This window comes from Chenopodium album, chromosome 15 (assembly GCF_948465745.1).
Source record: "Chenopodium album chromosome 15, dcCheAlbu1.1, whole genome shotgun sequence".
In the NCBI taxonomy this organism is placed as follows: Eukaryota; Viridiplantae; Streptophyta; class Magnoliopsida; order Caryophyllales; family Amaranthaceae; genus Chenopodium; species Chenopodium album.
The window spans coordinates 17115344-17136180 of record NC_137848.1 but is presented as its reverse complement, the minus strand read 5'-3'; the positions used below and the strand labels follow the sequence as shown (position 1 = coordinate 17136180).

The 20837-nt window shown below is 35.4% G+C and overlaps 2 protein-coding genes across 2 annotated transcripts; one reads left to right on the top strand and one right to left on the bottom strand.

Moving 5' to 3' along the window:
- The first annotated feature begins 882 nt into the window (after nt 1-882).
- LOC145580917 (uncharacterized) lies at nt 883-2979 on the top strand. Its single transcript, XM_081638000.1, has 3 exons — nt 883-1245; nt 1705-2344; nt 2441-2979. Exons 1-3 carry the CDS (start codon nt 883-885, stop codon nt 2977-2979), a joined length of 1542 nt encoding a protein of 513 aa, XP_081494126.1.
- A 1324-nt stretch (nt 2980-4303) lies between these two features.
- LOC145583027 (NEDD8-activating enzyme E1 catalytic subunit-like) lies at nt 4304-19436 on the bottom strand. The gene is made up of 9 exons (XM_081640132.1): nt 19085-19436; nt 18766-18929; nt 10767-10969; nt 9602-9834; nt 9449-9511; nt 9313-9369; nt 8664-8785; nt 8452-8569; nt 4304-5013 (listed from the first exon to the last, which is right to left on the bottom strand). Exons 1-9 carry the CDS (start codon nt 19244-19246, stop codon nt 4732-4734), a joined length of 1404 nt encoding a protein of 467 aa, XP_081496258.1. The 5' UTR covers nt 19247-19436; the 3' UTR covers nt 4304-4731.
- Between the last annotated feature and the right edge of the window lie 1401 nt (nt 19437-20837).

The following is a 20837-nucleotide window of genomic DNA, read 5'->3' as shown; positions in this document are numbered from 1 at the left end:
AATGAAGGTGTGTTTGGTTGGAGGGAAATAATGGAAACATGTAAAATATCAATTCCCACAACCCATGAGAAATTACTCACCAACTCCCCTCTTGGTGAGTTGAATTTCCTAGGAAATGCAAATTCTTATAGTGTCAACCAAACAATTTAGCATAATTCCTAGAAAAATCATAAGGGAAAAAATTTCCTACAAAATATAAATTTTTATGGAAAGTTACTTCCCATGTGAACCAAACAAACACTTAGAATGGCTTGTAGATAGGGAAATTTGTATTTTCGCCAAATAAACAAAAATAATTAAATAAGTGTAAACTATTTTCGACGGGTATAATTAAAAGGACAACATACTATCATTTGTTTAAATAAATGGGTCAAGTTAATGTTGAGGTTTCCCAACCCGTTTATCTTCGAACACACATGTAATGACACGACACGTTTCCAGTTTTATAAACAACTCCTCACCATTTCTGATATTATTGCTTCGTATCCGAATGTCTTATTAATTGGAGATTTTAATCAGGTGGACACTGTATCGGATAAGGTGGGGGGTAACCTGGATATTCAGGGTCCTTATGATTTCATCCAATGGAAATTGTACATGGGGTTGATTGATATACCGTTTTCAGGGCCTGCTTTCACTTGGACTAATGGGAGAATAATGACCGACCCTACTTTTGAAATACTGAATAAGGCATATGCTACATTTCTTTGGTTACATGACAGACCTACAACTTCGGTTCAGCACCAACCTATTCTGTTTTCTGACCATGCTGCAATTGTTCTTTGTGACTCTTTGTCTGCTGGTAGATGTAAAAGGCCTTACAGGATTGAGAATTGGCGTCTTTATGCTTTAGAGGTGGCAGATATGGTGTAGGCTATTTTTATGACTTATATTCCGGGCTCTCATATGTTCTCTTTGTCTAAGAAACTATGTCTTCTGCGACATCGCTCACTGGCTTGGTGTGTTTCTCATAAGAAGTTGTGGGGTATTGATAGGAAAGCGTTGGTGGCTGAGGTTTCTCAAGCGGCGGCTATTTTGGATTCTCGTTACAGTCGGTGTCTTTTCAAATCCTTGAGGATGGAGAAAATTGTCGAGGCTCAGGCTGCTTTTCTCTTCTGGAAACAAAGAGCTAAAGTGAAGTGGGAAGCGTTTGGGGATGAACACACCCGGTTACTTTTTTCTGTTGTCCAAGCTAGAAAGCGACGCAACACTATAATTGGCCTTCAGGATAATGCTGGAGCTTGGGTAACGGATGTTGGGAGTATTTGTACCTTAGCTTTGGATTTTTTCAAATCTCTTTAAGGGGAACTCAGAGTCTCCTTCCGAGATTCGATCCTCGGTTTCTCAATTTCCTTGGGAATCTCTTCACTTGCCTTCGTAATCTAAGACTCAACGTCAGACGTTGTTGGCCCCTTTTTCTAATGAGGACATAAAACATGCTATGTTTAGTATTGGAGACGAGAAATCTCCAGGACCGGATGGGTTTCCTTCGGCTTTTTTTAAAACTCATTGGGATAGGTTGGGTGATCAGGTCATAAAGGTTGTTCAGTTTTTCTTTGCTCATGGGTATTTGCTTAAGGACTGGAACCGTACCTTTTTGGTTTTACTCTCGAAAATTGATCATCCTGAACTCATTTCTCAATTTCGCCCTATTGGTCTATGTATGTTGTTTACAAATGCATTCCGAAGTGTTTGTCTCATCAGTTGCGAGGGGTGCTTCCAAGCTTAATTTCGGAGTTCCAAAAAGCTTTTGTTCCTGGTCGACTTATGTCTGATAATTGTTTGATGGTTCATGAGTTGATATCGTTCATGAATGCTTCCAAAGCCAGGAAACGCTTTTATGCTACTTTGAAACTGGATATGAACAAGGCTTATGACAGGGTGGCCTGGGATTTTTTAGCTCGTGCTCTTCTGGCGTTTGGTTTCCCTCCGTATTGGATTCAATTGATTATTTGGTGTGTCTCGACAGTCTCGTACCAAGTCTTAGTTAATGGTGCTCCGACTGAGAGTTTCAGGCCTCGTTGTGGATTACGTCAGCGGGATCCTCTCTCGCCTTATCTGTTTGTTCTTTGCATGGAAGTTCTTTCTGCTATGTTACGCAAGGCAGAATTTGAGGGTCTCTTTCAGGGAATTAAAGTTGCAAGAGGAGCTCCGACCATCTCTCATTTATTTTTTGCCGATGATTCCTTGTTGTTTTTTCAGGTGTCGCCCTCTACTTGTGATCAGGTGATGCATGTGCCTTTTGATTTCTGCGATATTTCAGGTCAAATGCTTAATATGCAGAAATCGTTAGTTAAATTTAGTCCTAATACGCCGGAGGATTATCGTGACCATCTTTCTAACTGTTTGAGATTGTGATCCAAGTCCCGGCTTGGTTCTTATTTGGGGCTCCCGGTTGATCTGGGGCGAAGTAAATGCTCGGAATTTAATTTTCTTTTAGATAAGGTGGTTAAACGACTTGAGGGTTTTGCGTCTTTGCATCTCTCTTCTGCTACAAAATTGGTTGTTATTAATTTTGTGTTAGTAGCTTCGTTTAATCACATTCTATCGGTTTTTAAAATTCCAGAGACTATTTGCTCCAAGATGGATAACTTGTTAGCTAGGTTTTGGTGGAAATCTTCTCATTCAAGTCGAGGAATGGCTATCAAGTCTCCCGCTTTGCTGCATCTCCCAAAGGGCTTGGGAGGTTTGGGAATTCGTAGTGTTGCTCCTTTCAACTCTACTTTGTTAGCTAAGAAAAGCTGGCGCCTTATTCAATCCCCTCAGTTGCTGGTTTCTCTTCTACTGTTCGCAAAATATCCTTTTTTGAGGAATAGGGAAGCAGCTTTGGTGTCTCGTCCGTCTTGGGGTTGTAGGGGTCTGCTTTCAGGTTTTTCGGTGTTATCTACAGGTTTAGTTTGGAAGGTCGGTTCGAGGGCTAGAGTTCGGATTCTGGAGGATTCCTGGGTTCCAGGTGGGCCGGTCCACTTTAAGGATTAGCCATCGGAGGCGGCTAGGCCGTCTCTTGTTTCTTCTCTATTTGATCCGCATTCTTACGCGTGGGATGATTCGGTTGTTCACAACTTTTTTGATTCTCATTCTGCGATGAGGATTTTGTCGTTGGATCGTCCGGAGCGGCTGATGGATGATTTTGTTTATTGGAAGTTCACTAGGGACGGTGTTTTTTCTTCAAAATCAGCTTGTGCCCTTCAATGCCAGTCTGGCATTTCATTGGGTTCAGGTTGTCAGCTGTCTCCTTCGTGGTGGCGGAAATTTTCGAGGTTACCTATTCTGCCTCGTTGGAAATGTTTTGGTTGGAAGTTGTTGCAGGACGCTCTTCTGTTGTCCGCCCTCCTTTCTTCTCGTGGTTGTCCGGTTGATCCGCTTTGTGCTTTTTGCCATGCTGAGTTGGAGGTGGCGGCACACACTTTCACGGATTGTCCGTCTGTTCGTCTGTTGTGGGAGTCGGGGGTGTTGGGGTTCCCTGGGTGTTTTCACAGTCTTCAGCTTTTAGGGTTTGGTTGGCTGAGTCTATTTCTCGTTACTCTTCGTCTGGTTCTGAAAACAAGGTTATGGCGTTATTTGCTATTCTCTAGGCTATTTGGCTTTCTAAGAACCTGAGGTTCAGGCAGGCAGTCTGGTCGCCTAGTACAATTAAGAGCTTGGCTAAGGATTGGTATTTTCGGTGTGTTCAAGCTCAGGAGCTGAAGAACTCTTCGGTTCATACTCATTCGGCCGCTATTCCGGGTTTGTCCGCTGTCCCGTGGTTTTGTTTGCAAGGGTTACCTAATATTTCCTCAACAGCTTGCTTGATTGTGGATGGGGCTTGGGATAGTTCTAGTTATAGAACAGGGGCAGGCTGGGTTATCCATTATGATTTTAATAACTTATTATGATTTTAATAAATTTGACTAATTTTTTATCCATTATGTAATATATATATCATATGATTTTAAAAAACAAAAAACCAAAAAAACAGAAAATCATAGCGATGCCAAACGAACCATAAGTTCCTTTCCTCTCAACTTGGGATACTAAAAACAACTATAAAAATGAAAATAAAGCAAATTTCGATGTCGTGCAGCACCAGCTAGGATATGAGCAGCAGCAACTAAGGCCTGAGGAACCTTACGAATGTCACAAGTAACCAACGAGGAAAGAGTTTCACGAACCTCATCTCGAATCCACATTACCGAGATATCCTTTTAACTTTTCAAAAGATAAATAAAAGACCCTGTCGAAATAACTCCTATCTTTTCTTGAATCCAAAACCTCAATGAAGCTCCAGGCAGAACTCAAAAGCATTTGACACAATGCAGCAAAGAGAAACAACTGCTAAAATCATTTAAAACAGCTCAAACAAGTACCAAAATGATGTACATATATCAATCTAGTAGATGAGTTTGTTGATCACATGTTTACTAGTCCCACTACTTTAGAAGGAAAAGCAACAAGCAGCTAAAGCCTGTTGCCAGCAACATTATGGAAGAACCAACCTACTTCAGGCTCTTTCCGTGAACAGCATACAGATTAAGCAGCTACGAAATCTACCCCTTCTAAAAGTAAAATGGCAGAAAAGTAGTTAAGTACCACCCCCAAGCATAAGCTCTACCCAGCCAAAAAAATGATGGTCAGGGCTCCAAAGGTCCTGATTACATCAATCAATGGACAAAAATTGAATTTAGGGCAGGAAGAGGATGGTAATAAGATTAATATAGTTCACATGTTATCTACCATATAAAATCAATGTAACTATGCACCACCAGCGGTATCCATATCTGTCATCCCATCGGCTCCCTTGAAGAAAACACGTAATTTTCTTAACCCAGATGTTTTCTTGTCGTTCTTGCTAGATGTGCCATTCACATGAACAGTGCCACTGGGAACTCTTCCCATCAAGTCAAATAATGTTTTTGATAGATTTGATCGTGTCTCCTGTTCGAGTGGTCCCTGCATGTACAGGTTTTGCCCTTCGAAAATCACACTGACTTTTGACAGATGCAGCTTTGGATGCTTCTCGAGTAGTTCAAGGAACTGTTGCACCATAGAACCATGAGAAAAAAGTTAGCCTAAGCACCCATTTCAAGATACAACAAGACAGCAAAGGGAAGCTACAATACTCTAGTTCATTGGAATCACAATATCCACCCCCCTGCCCTCCCTCTCCCCCTTTTAATTAAGCAATTTAATGACAGGTTCCAAGACCAAACAAAAATGTTCGACAATGCAAGTGCACAAGCAAACAGTTAATCTACTCTACGGACAAGCATGATCGTACATTCATAATCCTTGCAATTCTATAGTGTGAAAAAGTCACTCCACCTAGAACTGTCCTATTCAAATGATAAGTCAAAGATTGTACTCCTGTTTCCAAAAGATGTACACATCTACTACAGTCTTCACAAATTCTGTCTGGTTAAAATCTGCTCAATATGTAGTTTCTAAAAAGTAATTTTTACAACTTTGATAGTAAGGAAATAAAGATATTGATAATTACGAAAGCACACTGAAAAATGCGATAAAAAATGGGTACAACAACAACAAAGCCTTAGTCCCAAAATGGTTTGTGGTCGGCTAACATGAATTGTCATAAGGAATCTTACAATTTAAAGAAAATGACATAACAAAAATAATCAATTGAAAGAGTTTGAAAAAGCTGAGTGAAGTGAGCAAACAAAAGAGCATTAAAGAAAAAATAGGGGAGGGGGGGGGGGGGGTGTTATTAAAACGTTGGAGTGAAAAAACATAAAGGTTTGAGCAAACTTTAACAAAGGAAAACAATACAGTTTACAAAACATTAGTGGGCTAAAATAATAAAATTAAATCAATCAATCCAAGCTTTAATCCCATAAGTGGGGCTACATGAACCAAAAGTGATTATTCCGAGTAGTCAAATAAAATTAAATACGTAAATAAATATAACAAGTATATATATAATCACGACATTTCGTTGACGTGAATTTCTCCCTCCACACCACCCTATCCAACAACATATTTTCCTCAATCCCCAAAATCAAATGGGTACATAAAAAAATTATAAAAAAAAAAAAATAAATAAATAAAATAAAATAAAATAAAATTAAGCAGATGTTATCAAAATAATAATTAAAATAAGTTGATGTCTTCGAAACTAGTTTTTGGGTACATTTATAATTTTCGCTTTTGTAATGCGTTTACCACATAAAGTCAAAGGACAAAGACAAAGATCACATATCTAATTATGCTTGTACCCTTGTACAGTTCTATGGTGATTAATTAAAAGTATTTTTTACATCAATCGATTAAAAAAGTGTAAAATTTGTATCATTGATGCAATATATACAATCTGGTGAAAACTGAACTTCATATAAACCTACTAATATTTCCAACTTGAGATGCAATTAGAAAAACATTATCATATGGAGAAGTCCCAAACAACAGGCAAAATTTGGAAATTCAGCACACTATTCCCTCCTTTCCTTACATAAAATGCATAACGTGTGGATACACAGTGTAAAGAGTTTTTGGATGATATAATTATATTGTGAAATAGGGACAAGTGAATGAATTTTTTATTGTAACAAAAGGGGTTCATTAGAGTGAATTATACTAATATAAAAATAAAAAAAATAAAATAGAAGGGGTTTAAATGTCCGCACACTATTCTTTAGAGTTCAAAAATATAGGCATTTAACATTATTGAGGGTAAATAGGCAAATAAATATTTTAGAGGCTACAATTGTCCAAACATTATTTATAAGAGTCATCTCAAAAGGTAGGGAAACAATTTGGTCCAAAGAAAAAAAAAATACTCATAATCCACACACACAAATATTAATAAATAAAAAGAGGGGAGACAATTCCCAGTAATTAAAATTGTATAAGATATAATCTTTAAAAAAACTAAGCATCTGTAGTAAAGGAGAAAGGAAAAAACTTAAGGACCCATCAAAATCAATTTCATTAACTATCCCAGCACTACCGTTGATCATTAGTTAACAGAAACTAGCTGGGGTACAAGTTCCCATGACTGAAAAATTTCTTCAAGCAGAAGCCCATAATAGCTTTTCATTATGCCACGAGGAACCCAGTATGAGTGGATGTCACCATAACGACTTCCCCACCATTTCTTCTTCTTCCCCAGAAACCAAACCACCAAGAATTAAGCTTACAATATTAATGGCTAACCCATAAGATACCCCCACCTCTATTTCTAATCATAGCTCCTCTACAACCACTCGAAGAAACTAGGTAGGCAACAGGTTCTTGGTGACTTACAAATCCATTAGGGGGACAATAGAAGGGGGCTTAACGGCTTAAGGATACAAGATTTTCCTTGAGTGATGTCAGGAATCAAAACAACCAAAATCCCAACAAGATTGGGAGATGCTTTTGATTATAAAACCTGGCAACGCACGTTGAGAAACCAAATAAACATCTCCACCTTAGCAAGAAAATTGATTTGAAAGATAAAGAACCAAAAAGGGAAATATGATGAGAATCCCTCCGTGTTATGCCCCAAAGAAACTCTTAAACTGATCCTTCACTAAGACCAACTGACAAGTGAGAAAAAGCAGTCACTTATCCACTTCCTCCACAAAGATTCAATACTTCTATGCCATTATCTAATCTACATTAATTTTAATTTATTCAATAATATGACCCTCATGGACATGCTCCGTCAATTTAGCATCATTTACCACCTAATTAGCCACAAGAACGAATCCAAAATATGTCTACCCTCCACAAAGGGACTATCGACTGTTAAGATTGTCAAAGATAGAACCCCGAATAGTGAGAAAAATAACCCAACTAAACTCTTAGTAAAAACCTCTTTCTCTAAACTACATCCCATTTATAAAAACTTGTAATATTCCTTGATTAAGTCTTCTATCATCTTCTTCCAACATTCATGAAAAAACTGGGACCTAGGTACACAAACAATCTAGAGCTAGCACAAGGTCACTTTACATAGGGATATTGCACCATATTTGGGTGGCTATGTGGGTAAGTCAAGTATTAAGTAATGAATGTACATACCTCATACCCAGTTGCCCAACCTTATTTTTATAGTATTGAAGTATACTAATAGATCATAACCAAAGCAAGAGCTCATACACCATGACATGCATGAATTGCACAGCTTATGCAAACTTTTTTTCCTATTGAATTATGGTGGAAAGAAGATATTGTATACTATAATTAGAGCAGGTGGACGGATGGGTGAGTAACAAATGTTCAAACGGGTAGTGAGGCAGACCTGTATCCTGTTTTGTAGCCACCAATATGTGGGGTTTGTACACATTGCAGATGGCACTATGAAACTTGTAAGTGGGTATGCAAATGGGAAAATAACCTTAACTGTCCCATTGCCTAATGGAAGCCATCACATCAGCATTCAGACAGTCACACAATAAAGACATGGAACCCAACATCATGAACTTCACAGTAAAGGAAAGTACTTAAAGGTGATGAGAAATATTTCGAATAAACCTTCTGCAGAGTGCAAGAAGTATCCAACTCCATATGAATTCCAGGACCACAAACAATACAGTCTATGTTCTTCTCAAAGTGTGTCACTTTAGTGTGTAGACCTTCAACTCCATTGAACCTGCAATAATCATAACATGTTACAAGTAAGACGCATGTAATTCAATAAATTGAACACAAAATATATTTAGAAAAAAAGGGAATGTAGAACGCACGTCAAATAATTGTCCATGGTTTTACTGCATCCAGATACAATCTTCAGTGTTTCTAGTGCGCAAGCAGCTGATATAATAGCATTTGTTGAAGCAATAGCTGGTATAATATTTTTTACAACTCCCTGAAAAAAATTAGAGCAAATACCAGTTACACATAAACACAATCCTGATATTAATACCAAAGGCTCCTTTTTTGAGCGAGGAGGGAGAGAGAACTTGTACATTTTGAAATTGCAGTTCCTCAAAAAACATGTCTAATTTAACGAGACAGGAAGGTGTCATCACAAACTGATTAACTATACAAAAAAAAAAAAAAAAAAAAAAAAAAAAAGCTCCTTCTTAGTGGGCAGCCACTTCCATATTTTTCACAGGGAAGAAGGATTGGAGACAATAGTGAGTAGTTGTCACTCGGCAATAAACTTAAAAAAAGTACATACAGATACAGTGGAGAATGGATATACCAGGTAAATTTTTTTTTTTTTTTACTGTGGTCCTGTTCTAAACTAAGGCATAGAATATACCAAACGATTCATTTTGGGCAACAAAAACAAAAGAAAAGCAACAATGTGGAAAAGGGGTAAAGAAGTTAGACTTCTCCCTTCCCTCCCCTTTTTCTTCCCGCTCTTCCTTCCTTTAAAGGCCCACATACCTGTGTCAGAGAATATGTGACTCCAGGAATGCCAAAAAGCTCAGCACGCTTGAGAGCCTACAAAGTACAAGAAAGATCAGACAAAAGAAGAGATATAATCTCTAATTAATTAAAAAAATGGCTAAACCTAATCTACCTCTTTATAGACCCATTGCATATCTTCAGGATCATCAGGATCAAAAGTTTTGCCACTATGAATCTGCACATTGATCAGAATGTCAAATTACACCAACAAAATCGTGAGGTGGAGTACAAAGATACAAAAGATGAGAATGAACAAGTTTGCAACCTCATCCCATTTAATTAAATGGGCATATTCTATACAATGAGCAGCAGTTCTAGGCGTCTCTGCAAGAGTGCATAACGGAAACTTGACTTGCGGAGGGAAAAGCCAGATGGTACATTCAAAACAAGGTGTCATTCCTGGTATGATTACTCTAGCATGACCCTTAAAACCTTCAGTTCCACCATCCACCATAGGCTTAACAGTTTCATCTATTGGTTTTTCATTCTCATCATACTCTGTAGCAACAAAAAACGCCACTATAAGCATAGGTATTAAGAAGCAAAAACATCACATTAGAGAAATAGGCCACAAATAAATTCCAGCAAGTATATATAGTCGTTGATGACCAGTAAGCAACCATCAGAAGAATTCTTCCAGAAATGGACTTCAGGAAGCAAGAGAATTTCAAACTGTGATAATTATCTAACACTTGTCTCTATAGAACAGACTTTAAAAGTCAGCAGCAGAGACAGCAAAATAAATTCTACAGAGTTAAATGCCCAACAAATTAAGGGCCACAACAACAACAATAACAAAGCCTTAGTCCCAAAATAAGGGTCACACTCAACGTTAAAAACTAACAACAAATGACTTTCCTGAACCATCACACTCGCTTAATTTCTCAGCCTTTTCACATATGTTAGAGTTTGCATAATATCTACAAAGGCTAGCCCTAGCCAACTATAATCTCCTTTCCTCTCCACTCCTGAAAACTGAATACATAGTATCTGAAATACATACATTCTTTTGTGGTCCATATGTATGTACTCCAGTCCAAGGCTTTCATGATTGATTACCTCTTACAAAGAGATTTGACTTCGTAACTTCTCCTCTAATCTCAAAAGAAATTCAATAAAGGGTTCATCTAGAATATAATCCATAATAATTATTATCAATAACATAATTTTCAACATGTACCTAACCATTTCCTATAATTAGATAGGAATAAGAATATCATAAGATTTTGATCTCATTATCAGAGTTCGAGATTTGGGTAGAAAGGAAGGTACAACAAACAAATACATGATTACAAATTTACAATCAGCATATACAAGAGCGGGGAAAAAAAACAAAACAAAAACAAAAAAACAAAAAAAGGTCAGCATAGCAAGGTAGCTGTTAAATCTTCTGTGAGCAGATAAAAATTACAAAGATGAAAGGAACATACCTAGAAAACTGCAAGCTACTGAATTTATATAGCTCCTTGCTTCAACAGAGTCTAGCCCAAGAACAATTATTATGAAATCATTGTAGAAATCAATATTCTTATCCTCTATCCGACAAAAGTGCGGAACAATTTTGACACCACTAACTCTTTCCATTACACGTTTTGCAGCAACCTCAGCCTTTGGCTTCCCCACATCTTCAAGCCTGAGTAGAAAGGAGATGAATTAAATATTTTAATTCAACAGAATTCATAGACTTGAGTGTTATAACAGGTGCAATATTAAAATAAGGTTTTGTAAACATCTGTATTGCCCCCTCCTAGAACAGAGATTAGACGTAATTCAGTTATCATCATAAGATAATAAGCAAAACAAGAGCAGCTTCAGGAGAAGCATTAGGAAGAGATAATATTGTACAATTATTTCCAGCAAATTTCAGCCTGAATGCTAAAACTCAAATATTTTTCCATCGCTGTTATTCTATCTGGAGTCTGGATAGTGAAAAGTTGCTGAGTCTGCCAACTTGGTTGTGCAATTCTAACCAAATATACAGGATTAACTTTCAGCACATAAAAGAATCCCAAGCTGCAATTCACTTTATCTACTAGTTCAGCTCCAAAGTTAACATGTAATATAAAGCTACAAACAATTCTATGTTAAGAGTCGTATGTTTTGTTACTATCCATTTATCCTATTTGTAATTGTATTTATCAAAGTGCCACATATAAGCATAAAATTGCAAGCAATTAATTAACAACAGACTGGTCAGCTAAAGTTACCAAACATGGAGATATTAATGTAGATCTATGTTAGCTTATTAACCAGCCCTAGCCCCCAAAAAACAAGGATGGCTTAAGAATATTACAGATTAGGAAAATTAAGTAGCGAATGAATATAAAGGATCAAAACACTATATAAGAGAATGTGTCTTAAGAATATTACGGAATAGGAAAATTAAGTAACGAAGGAATATAAAGGATCAAAGCACTATATAAGCGAAGTTTCATGTCACTAAGTAGCGAAATAGTGTAATAAAACTGCACTGTCTCCTATAAATTCCACATACATAGGTAAACTATTTTATAATGGCCTCTCTGTCAATTTGTTTCATTATTATGCATGAAGCCCATATCTAATCAGGTTCTGTTTTTCAAGTGATTATTTAAGGTTTATATTCATGGGGCCATGGCTGAGAAGCAAAGAAAAGGTTTTCGGCCACTGGAGAGGGAGAATAGCTATAGTCTCTTTCTCAATGACATCTACCACAATAGACAAACATAAATTTTAATATTATACTAAAAATATGCAGAAATTAAAGAAATGCCCATTAGAAGATTCAATGTGTTAATAGGCTTCTCTGTCCACTGTCCAAAAAAATATATGCCTCTCTCCACATCCAATATATTTACAGTCTATTTCACTTCTCAAAACCTTTCAATCAAGGATTTCTCAACTTTCATATAGATTGTTATAAAGAGCTTTATGTTAGTGTCAACATCATCAAGTTATTAAGGGACTATTGAGGTAGACAGTCTATGTGCCCTTGTTGATTAGGACCCTAGCCGTGATATTTTGCTTGCTTACTAAAACTTAAAAGTCAGATGCACATAAGCATGCAAATTTCAATTGAATTTCGTTCATCTTTTCTCCCAAAATTTTAAGTTTTCGATAATTAATTTAAAAGTTCAAGAATAATAAACATTCAAATAAGTTATATGAGTTCACATAACTTCAGTAGGATCACTCTAAGAGAAAATCAGAACTGTTCAAACAAGCCCAAAAAAGATTTATGTTCAAATGTTCAATCAACTTACAAAATTTCAAGTGAAGAGGAGAACCTAACCACATTACAAAAAAATAATTTAAAATAAAAATTCACAATTAAAGACTTCTAGTATCTCTATAAATAACTAGGGGCCTTTACAAAAGTAACTTGAGGAGTGCTCTAAATAAAAACTAAGTGATTCTTGAGAAGAGAAGCAAGTTCTGTTTCATCAGAGTTTGATAGTTGGTACATACATGACACTACCAATGGACTCATAGTCAAACTTAGCTTGCCCAAATCTTTACATTAGTCAAAGGCTGGAATTATCTACTTCATCAATCTTTGCACAAGTCGGAGATATTATCTAAATCCAGAATTCTATACTCTCGACGTTTTATAAGGAGCGTTGACCTTTTTAAAGCGATCGCTTCTTTTTTAGAAATCTTCTATTGGTATTTATTATATTTCTCTCCTCCCATAGTCCTCACTCTTACTATATTATCACTTTCCTCTCACATCTCTTATCATTAAATGAACTTTATACCTGTCTCTTTTTTTTTTTCTCATTTTAAAAAATTCCTAACAGATCCCATTTATATTATAATTTACTCAATTAAATTCTAGCGCCAAAGACCATGAGCTGATCAAATTGGAAGTGCACTGCGGTGTGATAATCCCAATCAATTAGGTTGTGAGGAAGTTGAGAAAGCTTTGTATGATTGCATTGCAAGGTAGTTCTGAATATGGAACACTAAGACAAGATACTTTTAAAGTTGAATTCATTCTAAAAATCCCCCACTCTCTTTTGCTATTATATGACAATAAGACAAATTGTGATGGATCCGGGTCAACCACAGCCTACTCGGGTCTATGATAGAAGGAAGGTCAAGCGACAAGAGCAACAGTAAAGGACAGCAACAGCAAGGAGCATTTCAAGGCATCAAGACAACTCCAATTAAGTAGAGGACAAAATTAATTAAGAAGAAGAGAAGGAAAGAAAGCAATCTGTTTCTATTATGTTTCTTATGGTTTTTCTATTTATGTCAAGTAGTCACATGTTAGCCTTAAGGTCAACTTTGACCATTAGTAAACCTAGTATAAGTATTGTAGTTTGTGCAACAAGGAGAGTATCCAGAAATTGAGTAAGAATACATTAGAGAGTTGTAACCTCAAGTTGCTAGGAGATTGGTAGCCTCGAGCTACTGCTTTTGTAATCCTTTCACTTAATCAATCAATGAATTATCCATCCTTCTCTTAATTATATAGCAAGCTTGTTCAATCAATCTTAGTCTATTACACAAATGAACACCAAATCATCAGGTAATAACTGTTACAATTTTATAAAGGAAATCGAAGTTTTCTATCTCAAAAGGTACATAAAGATTAACATTTTACTTTACTTTCAATATCAGAGTGGTGGTCTTGCTATAGATCTTCAAGTCCCAACCTCAAAAGTTTTGTCACAAAGGTTCTTAGGACTTGGAGAGCTACTGCTTGTGGGAAAAATCGAGGAGTTTTTAAGCTTGTAAGTAGCCTGTTGTCAATTTACTTTAAAATATGATAATATTTCATGGTTGATGTAACTTAGAATCTTTATTTTTCACAACATAAAGAAGACAAACCAATTTGTCACAAGGTCGATTTGATGACATGGTCTTTATGACAGCTTTGCTGTGCCGATACACAAGAAAAGACACCATTGATCCCATTCTATCAAGTGGCTAATTAAAAGAATAGGTGAAAATGATGATGATTTTGTGTATGATGGTGAGGACTTGACATGAAGTGGGTTGGAAAGCCACTAAGCTTATAACTTTATCTATAGTGAATAAATTGTGTTAATGATAATATTCATCATATAAATTACTGATGTTTTAGTAGAACGCCTAACAAGTTCGAAGAGCTAGTGAGCTACAATGTTTGCTTTTCTCTCTAATTATTATTCATTTTGATTGTAAGATTTGCTTCTCACTTCAAGTCTAAAATAAGTACTTGTTTTCACTTCGAGGTTGGTAATAAATCGTGCTTCCTTTTGTCAATTTAAACATTAATTATATATAAAGTATGTTGTTTCAAGAACAAATTGTGATTATTGTGGTTTTTTTAGATTTAATACACGCCATATATCCAAAAGCGGGTGCAATTTTTCGCGCTTTTTTAAATTAATTATTCAGTATTCACCTAATTTTCACTTTCAGGGTTTAATTTATAAGAGCTTATTTAATTTAATAGAAACTTATTTTTCCTCTAATATGTGAAAAATAATGGGGAACATAGGCCCATTTCATATTGTCTTGAAATCTAACATGGTATCAGGGTTGTGGGTGTGGGTCTCTCCTAAACTGGGTATTTAATCGCTATTGGATAAGGATTTATCTCGACAAGATGTCCAGTCCCTAAGAGGATTTATTTCTAAGCCAGAATAATCTATAACCAACAAACTAGGGGGAAAGAAAATCAAAAGTACATTATTTCATCTAACTTGGTTTATGCACCAAGAAGTTATAGACTAGTTTTTGCCTATGCACCATCTATTTCACTTGAACTCTTTATTCCACCTCAAACATATTTTACACCCTCAACGCTCCAACATTATATGGGCACTTGGCACTTCATTATGGACCAAAATCGTAAAAACATACCCACATGTTGTATATAGTAGCCCATTATGCATTAAAAAAACATCCACTAAATCTATACCCATGTCTAACTCAATTTAGGTCCCGGTAACATAGCCCCTTAGGCTACCAGCTATCTAACACTAAATTCAGAACAAAGAACCCAAAGTAATGTGGGGCACAATGAGAGGGTAAAAAGAGTACTCTCTCTAGTTAACCCTAAGTGCATCACTTCCTTTTACTGAAAATTCTCTGTTGTTTTTTAATTACATCTCTCTCCTTTCACGGTCTCCACTCCTACTTTTTTTTTTTTTTAATTATTATTATTATGTCTTTTTTTCTCATCCCTTCCTTTTGAATAACTAGTATCTACTTTCAAGTTAACCTCTTAAAACGGAGGGTGGAGTAGACAATCATAGAGCATGTGTATGCTATGACACTCAAACACAAATAGGTTAAGTATTGGATACGGGAAAGAAAATTTAAGAACGCAAACAAACTTTTGAGAAGTATCAAAATTTTACATTTGGACTTCAGAGACAAGAATGATATTTTTTTTAAGTGAAATGATAAGAAAAAGAAAATCTCACATAGTGTTATTTATGTAATGGGAAATAGAGAAAACTAGATAGTAGGTCACAACTCATTTCAAAGGGAAAAATAAATAAATGAGTATATGACTATAAAGGGTAATGGAATCAGCTCTCAGTCAAAAGCAAAAGGTTAAGAAAACAAGAGATAAGTAGAGACTTATTTGTTAGCACATGACCCTAATTAAGGGCAGATTGACCCTCAACTGACCTTTTTTTTTTATATGGAAAAATTGCCTTTCTTCTGCAATCGTTCACTCCTAAGTATCTCTCTGCCTTCTACATAACTGAGGCTTCTTTCTCCTCAAGGAATCCACCCCGTATTACATGTACATGCTTTGTCAATGGTGTTGACATGGCTACAACAAGATGATAATCACAGCATGTATGCAGAGATAGATAAGCTACAATTTGCACTATAAACAATACTTGTATAACATAACAAGTCCTAGGAAACTGCAATAGAGCATTTTTCATCAAGAAGGATTGCCAAGATATTTAGGAAATACGAAATCTCTCTTACCACCTTGCAAATTGATTAATCAGAGAGATTGTGAAGATTTGACTTTTGTGTTGCCTCTGATAACTTTTAACATATATACTTCCTCTATTCTTTTGTCATTGCAACTTATTTATTTTAGGAAGTTTCAAAACTATGGCAACAATTCTACTTTTGGTATGTGTTCACCTTACAGGTTTGTCCTTACGACCTTACCCAAAACCACTTGTACTTCTCTTCTCTTTAACTATCACATGGATCTTTTTATCCGAAACTCCCCCTTTGACTCTTTTTTAAAAGTTGTGCAGCCATCCACATGCAATTGTTGCAATAATAAAAGAACAAAGGTTTCGTATATATACAAATATATAGGGTTGAGATCCGGTGAGATATGTTTATTGTGAGAAGGTGAGAAATAGAGATACATCAAAAATGTATTATAGGTACATTAGTTATATGTTATAGATACATCAAACATACATTATAAATACATCAAAAATACATTATAGATATATTATAGATACTTTGAAAATACATTAAAGATACATTATAAATATATAATACATACATTTGGAATTCATTATTACAGATACATCAGTCGTGATTTATATAGTCTTTATTACAAGTCATAAGAAACATTGATATTCTGATAGTCTTGATTTTGCTCAAATCAACATGCCTAACATCTCCACATCATAATTTCCCAATTGTGACAAACGAACAACACTATCAAGTCTCTCGATATCATAATTAATCAATCTAACTAGCTGGACAATGCAATATCTGATGTATCAAGCTATGAATTCTGATTTTTCATCCTTCGTAATGAAAATTATAATCAATTAATCATCACAATAATTAAAAAAAATCAAGATGTATTTTAATTGCAGAAAACTAATGAAAGATAAATTCATGTTATTGATCCAAAAATAGCTCGACGAAGAATCTCAAAGTTCAGAGCTTCAAGAGATAGTGGAGGGTAGTAGTGGATAGCTGGATACCATCAATGGAGGTAGAAGCTTGACAAGCTTTTAATAAATAAAGAGGGAGAGAAAATAGTAGAGAGAGATGTTGGTCTAATTTACAAGAGTTGACAGTGTTTTTTATCCTCACATTAGTTCTTAAAATCTTGACCGTAGATATTTACATTTAAAGGGTTGAGATTGCTCACCCTTCTCACCTTAAGGAAGCTTCCCACATCAATGTAAGTCTGAACAAAATTTGTTTGGATATAAGACAATAGAGCACAACTTTAGTAAACCTATCTTTTGTTATAACATCTATTCTTCTAACTTTAACTCATTACACCAATGATTTTATTAATACAATTTTCATAACTACCTCTTTCATCCAACAACCTACTCAATCGCCCCTTTCCGTCCTTTTACTCCACGCCAATTGACGAGACGAGAGTAAGACAAAAGGAAACTAAGAGAGTGAGTGTTGTACACCAAAAAAAAGGTGAATATAAAAAATATATATAAGAATAAAAATAAAAGGGCAAAAAGTACTATACACTGACCTCAATAACCAATTGCTGACCAATTTTTTGGTTAAATAGATATCCATGCCTATTTTATATGCGAATTTGTTGTCAAAGTATATTCATTATTGATGTGACCACCCCCTCCTTCAAATGTCAATCTAGTGATTTGGTCATTAAAGTTTGTTGTGTACCCAAACTACAGTTTGTAGAAAGAAAGAAACTAGGTTTCTACACAACTATCAATAGACTTTATTGCATATTTTGAGGTTGAGAAACCTTGTACCCTAGAGCTAAATGTGTACCTTAACTATAAGGAATCTAAGTTCACTTAAATCTAAACAAGTATCCACATACAACATCCAATTATTTACTTGAATCTCATTGATATCCCAAGAGTTTAACTATACCTAGTCATATAATTCACAATCCCAGGTTTTTCACCATACCTAGTCATGTAATTCAAAACCAATTGAGAAAAAGGAGCTTAATCTTTGGTGGTTTAACACCTTTAATGTATCGCCTATTCAGGAAACAAGATAACTTTTCGCTCTAGCATTAAAAGTCATTACACATTCTTCTACCTTGAAAGGGGCAGGAGCTTCTGACTAATATGGAAGATATAAGTTTGAATTTGTCAATTGGTAGCATAATCATACATCAAAAGCCTATTGTGAGCAATTATGCAAACTAAGAATCACGGGATTCAGTTGACCCCTGCATCAGACACTGAAGCTTTTTCACTATCATGGAACTCAAATGAAGATATGTTGATGCAAATGGCAATGGTACTACCAAAGATCAATAAACCTAAATTTTCAGCAAGAAGTGTATAGTTTGTTATCTTCCCAACTCTACAAACTACGAACCTATCATTTCCTAATAGTAGTCTTACACCAAAACCTGCCTAGTAAATATGAATTCCAACACAACTAATGCACTCTAAAGAAAGCATTCTAATTCCATCGAAACTAATAACAAAACCCACAATAGAATTAAATTAAAAACATCAAATAAAGTTGAGAATTATGAACAAGAATATAAACCTGAATAGAAATTGACGATTGAGATTGGTAACTTCAATACGGTCCATATCAATAACATCAATGTTCTTAAACCCCGATAAAGCCAAGTCCTTTAACAATTCACATCCTAACCCACCAGCACCAACCACCAAAACTCTAGCCTTATCCTGAATAAAATCCTTCAACTGCAAAATTCAATCAAAACCCACGAAAATTAAAGCCACCCCATCAAAGAAAACAAAGTCAAAACCTTTACGCACACCAACTGTTTGTAAAAATGCCTAAACCAAAATCAAAACTTACCGATCACAGAACCAAAAGGGGTGAGAGAGAAACAAACCTCAATACTGGGTTGAAAGTTAGGATCGACGAGATGGCCGGCGCGCAGCAGAAGGCGGTCGAGGTCTCTGGTGCGGCTGTTGACAGTAGATTCCGCCATTGGAACGTCAGTGCAAGGTTGCTGAGCGTCCTCGAGTTGAAGAATATCTAAATCAGTATGCATAAATTTGGGTTGGATTGTCGTAGAATTATAATTGGCTTAGTTTATACGCTTTTGAGGGTTTTTCTGTTTGTTTTTACAGACTATTTTATTTTGTGGGTTTTCAGAAAAATCACTTTTTTTCACCTCGATTGTACTGTTGGGAAAATGCAGTGGGATCCTCTGTATTTTCCCGGCAGCTTCTTGTCGAATTGTGGTTGTCAATGAGGGTAAATTCTGAACCTGTGCCTTGTTAAAAACCCTACTCCAATATACTTAACATTTATACAATTAAATGCACTCTCCTTCCCCAAAAAAAAAAAAAAAAAAAAAAAAAAAAAAAAAAAAAGCACTATTAAAAATTGAGCAAGTCTCGTTTTATAACCTAGATAAACAAATTATGTTTATCAAATGCCAAAATATTTTTTTTTTACTGTTTGTGGGTCATTATGACAAATTCGATAGATTTTCAAAGTTAAAACCGTTAAGTCTCCGTTTGCTACTATTCATCATCTTCTTCCTTCCACCTTCTTCTTCTTCATGTTCATCTTCTTCCTCTTTTTTTCCTCAAAAAAAAAAATCTTCTTCCTCTTTTTCATATTTTTTCTTCCCACCCACCTTAATCTTCTCTCTCCAATCTCTGCCCACTTTCACCTTTTCTTTCAAGTCCGTTGGACCCAATTTTTCCCGCTTAAATGAAAACCCTAATAATAAAAGGTGAAATAAATGGCATGGTTAACCTTTAAGAATAGCTGAGTTTTCCTTCCTCCATTAAATTCGACTTCGCACCACCACTTTCGACAGCAAACGAAAACCCAGATAATAAAGTGAAAATAACGGCCATGGTTAACCCTGGCCTAAAGGGTTGATAAGCTTTTCCAAAAAAAGATGCAGGATATTATCCCTTCGTCATATATTAAAAAGGTGTACTTTCCACCATTGAAATTGAAGGTTGAAAGAGGAGAGTGAAAACAACAAAAGGTTGAAGGAGAAGAGAGAAAACCAGAAAATACTAAAAAGTTAAAAGAGGAGAGAGAAAACAACAGTTAACCAAAGTTAGATGTTATTTACATATATATACACCCCACAAGGTTATAAACTTGTATTTCCTGTTAAAAATTGTATGAAATAAGTAATTCATGACAAAAACAAGTGTAAATCAGTGTAATTAGTGTTTATATTTTTATGATTCCTAAATTTATACGATTTCTAGTGTATTTAATGCTTATATGTAGCCCTAAATCAGGTAATCAATGTAACATTTTTCTTTTTTTTAATTTTTGGATATTTTAAAGGAAAAATTTGTATATTAATCCCAATTTTGGGTTATTTATTTTTATGAATCCCAACTGTTAATTATTTTAGAATAATTCCAATTTTGAGGGTGTTTTCTTCTAACATCATGACAACAAAAGCCAACGACTTATTATAATAAGTTACATAACACATGTTAAGCCTTGATTGATCCACATAATAAAAGATTAAAAACAATTTTTTGAAAAAAAATTAAAAATGAAAATTTGTGAATTACCACCCTTAGGGGACATTGACTCGCTCAAGAACCCTAGTGATGAGCAATTTTTTATTGATTTTTCTCTCACCTTGGCTTCAGTAG

Excerpts from the sequence above, each read along its gene's own strand:
- LOC145583027 (XM_081640132.1), bottom strand. The coding sequence starts at position 19,246 with ATGCATACTGATTTAGATATTCTTCAACTCGAGGACGCTCAGCAACCT. Across the intron at positions 18,930-19,084 it reads ACTTTCAACCCAGTATTGAG|TTGAAGGATTTTATTCAGGA; the intron begins GTTTGTTTCTCT and ends TGAATTTTGCAG. Across the intron at positions 9,835-10,766 it reads AGTAGCTTGCAGTTTTCTAG|AGTATGATGAGAATGAAAAA; the intron begins GTATGTTCCTTT and ends TTGTTGCTACAG.
- LOC145580917 (XM_081638000.1), top strand. The coding sequence starts at position 883 with ATGACTTATATTCCGGGCTCTCATATGTTCTCTTTGTCTAAGAAACTA. Across the intron at positions 1,246-1,704 it reads AGGATAATGCTGGAGCTTGG|TTGCGAGGGGTGCTTCCAAG; the intron begins GTAACGGATGTT and ends TTGTCTCATCAG. Across the intron at positions 2,345-2,440 it reads TCGTGACCATCTTTCTAACT|ATAAGGTGGTTAAACGACTT; the intron begins GTTTGAGATTGT and ends ATTTTCTTTTAG.